This window comes from Rhagoletis zephyria, unplaced genomic scaffold, assembly GCF_001687245.7.
Source record: "Rhagoletis zephyria isolate East Lansing unplaced genomic scaffold, Rhagoletis_zephyria_1.1 Rzeph_scaffold_01604, whole genome shotgun sequence".
In the NCBI taxonomy this organism is placed as follows: domain Eukaryota; kingdom Metazoa; phylum Arthropoda; class Insecta; order Diptera; family Tephritidae; genus Rhagoletis; species Rhagoletis zephyria.
Genome location: NW_016158688.1, coordinates 22,484 through 29,341, shown reverse-complemented (window position 1 = coordinate 29,341; position 6,858 = coordinate 22,484). Strand labels below are relative to the sequence as shown.

Genomic DNA, 6,858 nt, shown 5'->3' with positions numbered 1-6,858 from the left:
GAAGATGCCTTTAGACTGAAGGCGAAATATCGACCAAAATAAAAATAAAAAGTAAATAAAACATAAAAACATTTAATGTTTTATTTAACATACGGCCTATAGCTCAAAAATAATTATTAAATTATACTCAACGGCCAATAAGCAACACAATCAAATTTAAAACCGATAATAAAATGCTTTACTTTGGACACAATCATAAATTTTAATGCAACCTTTAAATATAAAGTGAGCTTTAAAGTTACAGGTTACTTCAGAAAACGGCCCTAAAACATAACAGGTTGGCATTAAGCGTGATCGCTAGATAACATTATTCATAAAGTTCGTTGAAAATGCTAAATACATAAAATAATTTGTGTCTAAAATGCGGCCATGAATTATTATGTGGGTATGTAAAAGATTTTCAGATCTTTAGGCAGTGCGGTTAACGAATTTTTAAATATTTACTCAAAAATGTTATTTTCCATGGATCTTAAGCGAAAATTAGTTTTTCGTAAAATTTTTTTGGGAACTTCACCAATCTTTACCAAATTTGCTATACACATTGCGCCTGACCTTCTTAAATACCGTCTTCAAAATTTTTGAAATCGTACCAAAACCACGCCCTCTAGAAGTATCGCTAACTTTGAGATTTCAAAAATTATCGTATTTTACTTATAACACTTTAAGCGTTTGAGAAAAATTTATCAAACAAAAATTTAATGTTTTCTCAATGGATTTCAAACAATTTGATGTATAATTTACTTTTGTGCGTTCAATTTAAAAATTTACGTTTGCTTAGCATTGAATCACACGGTTCCGGAGATTTTTCCATGTGTATTTATTTACAAATATTGTTATGTCCATATATTTAAATATATAAGTACTTGAACGTTTTATTAACCATTTTGAATTGTTTCCCACATTTAGTATTCAACGCCTCTTCCGCACTGCCGACTATATGTACTCCTTCCCACCCCATCGTTCCACAGTCTATATAATGGGCATTTTGCTTGGTTACTGCTTACGCAAATACCCTGGCATAAAGTTGTCAAGAACTCAACTTCGCTTCGGTTGGGTGGTGGCCACAGCCTGTGTGCTTACTTCGCTTTTGGGACCCGCGCCAATGGGTGACATCAACTATCAGTACAACTCAACACACGCGGCCATATATGCAGCATTTGCACCAATTGCTTGGTGCATGTTCTTCTCATGGATTGTTTTTGTTTCACACAATGGCTACAAAAGTGAGTTTTCAAAAAATCGTCTTTATACCACTTAATAACACTTGAAATAAATATTATTACGCCACAATAATAATAAAATTTCCAAAATTTCGAGTAAATTGTAATTGGTGTAATTATTTGTGCGATTATGAATAATAAATATGTATGCACATTCTCATTTGCTCATTTCCTCTATATAAAAATTTTTTTGAACATATATACATATGGAAAAAAATTAGCAACACCTTCAACAAAAAAAAATTGCCAAAGTCAAAGGTAAGCCCTGGCATAACATTTTTCTAAGAAATCTAATTAAAAGCTCGACATTTTTATGGAGTTGATCGAATTTTTCCAATTTTTGTACAAAGTTTGAAATTTGAAGTTACTTGGTTTTTGTAAGATAACGAACTGTGCCTTTATAAAAAAATAATAAACATTAAAAAAAAAACCAAATTAGTAGATAATATACTCTTTAAAATACATTTATGGAAGTTATATGTACATATATATGTATTACATACTGAATAAATCAACTCTTTAGAGTTTCATAAATTGCAATTTATTTACATAACATTAACAAAGAACTCAAACATTTTTAACCGACTTCAAAAAAGGGGGAAGTTATCAATTCGTCGGAATTTTTTGTCTTTTTATATGTATGCTACCGCATAGCTTTGGATCACGTGAACCGATTTCAATAATTATTTTTTTCATNTTTTTGTCTTTTTTTATGTATGCTACCGCATAGCTTTGGATCACGTGAACCGATTTCAATAATTATTTTTTTCATCGGAAAGATGATACCTCAAACATCGTCCTATAATTTGGTTTATATCCGATCATCCAAGATTTCTGGTTTTCGATGGAGATGGTGATTTTTCACGATTGCCTAATTTTTTTAATATTTCGAAACCCGAAAAAATTAACTGAACTTGTATTTTAATTACGTATGTAACTCATTTTTGCGGAAGAAATTCGAAGTTGGCAAATTAAATCTTCGAATCCTTGTAGGAGCTCTCATGAAAAACGAAAAATGCATATATATATTGACGCACAATAAATGGAAAAGAAATTTGAACCACAAAACCCACCCCTTGTGTGCAGCAATGGTCTCTCCCTATTACCATATTCAATATAATTAGTTCCGTAGTAAGGATCTGTTTAGGCGCGTCTGCTAACACCAGGCGCCTAAATACATGCTATGTACTGCTGCATGTGCAAAAATTTCCTTTATGCAATTTAGAAAGTTTTTGCACATGCACTTCTCAACTGCCAAGTAATTGAACTTTCTTAAGTTTCAATAAGATGGCACTTCAAAGTATGCTCTGCCTAGTCGGATGCATCCTCCGGACACTGCTTCCGGAGCATTCTGCGGACTCTGCATGGCTTACAACCATGCGGAGGTGGTAATAGTTGATTACCATTGGCCACAGTGCCTACCCACTACTTTTTGGTCCAATAAATATTTTTTTTATATACATACATGCAAACATACTGGTCTCCCCTCTCACTGAGTTATTCAGGATCTCTTATTTTTCAGAGGTGGGCACCAGGGTTTTTGCGAATATTCGCATTCGCATTCGCAACCGCGGAGCTTCCGCATTAATTTTAACAATCGCATTCGCAAAAATCAATGCGGATCTTTTGCGAATGCGAATATTGAAGGGACCGAAAATTACAGTTATTTTTTTTACGAGTTAAACTTGGCCAAATATTTTTTATTCCGAAATAAATATACTTTCCAGATAATAAACAAACAGCTTATCCAAATTAAACAAGTTTGGTGTCAAATCAAAGAGGACTGAAATAGCTTTAAAACTGAAATGTCTAAACGAGGAAAGCCACACATTGAAAAATATTTCAATAAAAAATTTTAATTAATTACCATACATACCATATAAAAACATATAAATCGAGGTGGTAACCTTTTTGGTTATTTCTGTTTAAAAGCTATTTCACTCCTCTTTCATATGATACCAAATTTGTTTAATTTGGATAAGCGGTTTGTTTATTATCCGGATAGGACGTTTATTTCGGAAAAAAATATATTAGCCAAATTTAACTCGAAAAAATTAAATGTTATTTTCGGTACCTGGAATATTGTGCAAGCGCACAGACGTATATCTAACCAGTAACAGAAGAAAGCATTAAAAATGAGTTACAAAAACTAAAATCGAAAAACGCTGATGACGTGACAGGTTCTCCCAATTCCGAAACAACATAAAGAATGAGAATGAAGAATTCTTTGGAAAAAAACGTTGTTTAAACAACGATTGAGCCATGATGCTAGATTGTGAAGATGCAAGTCAGGAGGATACATCCGACATTTGCAGCCCCGCTGAAATTCTCAAAAAGTAATTATTACACCGCAATAAAAATAAATAAATATAACTGAAAGTCCTCTCCACGGGTGCAGTGTCAATCGAAAAGAATTTACAATTTTGCCAAGTTTCAAGTTTTTCAAGTTTGTCCCCTCGAGCGAGTAGTTATATTCGCATCCGCGGATGTCTAAAATTCCACATTCGCAACATCCCTAGTTGGCACAAACAAGCGTGAGCTAAAAGTGAGAGTCTTATTATGGCAACTTAACTTAACTTAACGTAACTTAGACTTTAGAAAATCAAAATGAAACAGACTTCGTCGTGGCTTAAGTACGTTAAGTTTCGGCTGTCCAAATATAAGCAACACTTAGAGAATGTTTAAGTGACAGTCTCTAAGTTACTTAAGTTGCCATAATGAGACCTTTATGGCTCAGGTACGCTTACTTGGCATTGCATGAGAGTTGTCACATAGGGAATCTGTTAAATGAGCTTTGCGTGTAAAGGTAAGCACATAGTGAGGTGGCGAGCAAAGCGTAAAAAGACCATCGAGCAAAACGAAGACAACAAAATTTGTTGAATTCGACGCTATGCTCTTGTGTTAGGTGTTCTGACCAGCGTTGACGAATTGACGATTTCGTCGTCATTTTGACGTTTTTTAGCCCAATGACGTTTTGACGATTTGTCCCCCCGAAATTGCGATTTTTTATTTTAGTACATATGTATGAACAAAAATTGTTAAAGGAAAACGTAATCCAAAATACAAACATGCATTTATCTACTCTTGTTCTACCACCGTGCTTTTAGTTATATGTAACCAAATCGTATATTTTCACTGCTGACACTCATTTGAAGGAGAAAGAAAAATAGAAGAGAGAATTGTCAAATTAAGATAATCTATCAAAAATAGAAGAGAGAATTTTTCAATTAAGATAATCTATCAGTTAACAAATTCTCCCGGTGCACTTTGAAACTAGATCAAAATCTTTTAAGAAACCTCAAACAAGTGGAATTAAACAATTTAAAAGCAGTTGTGTTTTAAGGTGTAATTTTAAATAGTAGTTATCAATTACAAACTAACTTTTTAACCGGCTTCAAAAAAAGAGGGAGGCACCAATTCATCGGGATATTATTTTGCCTTATCCTGAGTTTCGCCTGAAAAAAAAATTCACCTGAAAATTTTCCATCCGCCTATAGTAAATACATGGAAACGAAAAGTGACAAGTAATTTTTCAGCATAACACAAAACCGACTTCAATTATCATATAAAAATTTAGGAGTACCGTTAATTTTTTCATGATCGAATGTTCGGATCTAAACCAGATTAGTATGGGCCCACCTCTGAGACACTAGCTTTCCGATACAGAAAGAATTTCCGAAATCGGTTAACGTGGTCCAAGATTATGCGGTAACATACATAAAAAAAACACACAAAAAATATTCCGACGAATTGATAGCCTCCTCCTTTTTTTAAAGTCGATTAAAAAGTGAACTGGTTCGGGGAAAATTAAACTCATGATAAGGCTGATTATTTTTTTTTTTATGTATGTTATCGCATAACTTTGGACCATGTTAAGCGATTTCTATAATTCTTTTTTTAAAGAAAAGGTGGTACCTCAGAGGTGGTCCCATACTAATTCATTTTAGATGCGATCATTAGATAATGAAGAAATTACGGGAATCTTAAATTTTTATATGAGGATTTAAGTCGGTTTTGTTCTTGCCCAAAAATTACTTGTATTAACCCATATACAATGGGAACTCACATTGGTTTTATAATGCCTAGTCATACGTTAAGTTTTTTTACCCAAATGACGATTTTTTTGGGTAAATTGACGATTTTTCAGCGAAAGTTTTCGGCAACGCTGGTTCTGAAATTCCTTGTCGTTTAAAGAATAAAGTGAATGCCGCATTGTACTAAAGCCAGCTTCCCGACATAAGCTACTATTCCATACGCACACAGGTACATACAGTGGTCACTTTGTGCCAAGTTTTAACGTATTATTTTTGTTGTTATTTAATTTTGGTTATTTTTTTATAAAAATATAGTTCCTTCTTTAACAAACCCATGTAAATCCAAGTTTCAAACTTTGTGCAATATTGAAAAAATCCATCAAACTTTCGTACACATTTCGACCTTTTTTAAAAATTCTAAAAAATCACCCGTAATTTTTAGCCATTCGAAACTTGTACTTTTCTCTACTAGAACTCAATGGGCTACAAAACTGCATACTCAGAATCTAATTAAAAACTCGAAATTTTTACGAAAATTTGTTGATTTTTTTTAATTGCATAAATTTCTAAGGCAGTGTCACTCGATGGGTACATTTGTACAGATATTATCAAGGCGAATACATATAAGGTGGTATCGATTGAACAAATACAGCAATTACTTGTATTTTGTTTTTGCTTTCAGCGGGCCATTGTCAAAATTCAGCTATTCTTCCCCGAATGAAAAAGGGCGACAGAAAATGCAAACACTCTCACGTTCTCACTCACTCACTAACGAAATTCAAAATTTTGACAATCAAACGCTACTCACAGCTGATGATATAAATTCGCCTTGGATATTATATTGGGCTATTGGTACAAAATAAAAACAATGGGAAAATTTTTTTTTGTAGTCAAATGCTTGGTACAATACAGCAATCTTCTATTGAAAAAATTTCAACAAATTTGGTGCGGCTACAATTTTTTCGACTACTGTACATAAAATGACTATGATTACTCGGCCGTGCTATCATAGTAGCAAAATGCCACTAATATTTGACTTACAAACAGTGTGCAAACCTGTACCATACATGTGGTAGATCTACCACATATTTTTTTAAATTTAGGTTTCTACCACTACTACCACACAAGGCTTTAAATGTGCCACATTTTTAGACAGAACATTTGTTTACAATATTCACATAACTCTAAAATTTCAACTCAATTCTAATAAGAAATATAAAAATTAATCAAGAAATTTTTAAAAAGTTACATCATAAATTGGGCTTTAAATATATCTGTGCCTTAACTTTTAATATTTCAAAAATCCGCATATTTATATTTGCTAAAGTATTATGCAACAAAAAGGAGTTCTCTGTTCTATACTATATTTTAATACATACACAAAAATAAGAGTTTGATGAACGGTCGTATATTTTATCAACTAAATAAAATGAGACATTTTAAGTCTGGTAAAATACGTAATTACATATTATGTGTATACGATATCAAATAAAACACCTCTTTGAGGTAAAATTTTCGAGTGACGAAAGCTGAACTAGAAACACAAAATTTATGATATCAATTTCGTGACGAATATTATACGCATTTTTTAACTGCCGTTCAAA

General features: G+C 32.7%; 1 protein-coding gene across 1 annotated transcript in view; it reads left to right on the top strand.

Moving 5' to 3' along the window:
• drd (drop dead) overlaps window positions 1–6,858 on the top strand; it is a 100,571-nt gene that overhangs the window by 86,428 nt on the left and 7,285 nt on the right. Inside the window, exon 8 of the mRNA XM_017618328.1 lies at window positions 907–1,223. Within this exon, the coding sequence (XP_017473817.1) occupies window positions 907–1,223 (317 nt within the window). The remainder of the gene's footprint in view (window positions 1–906; window positions 1,224–6,858) is intronic.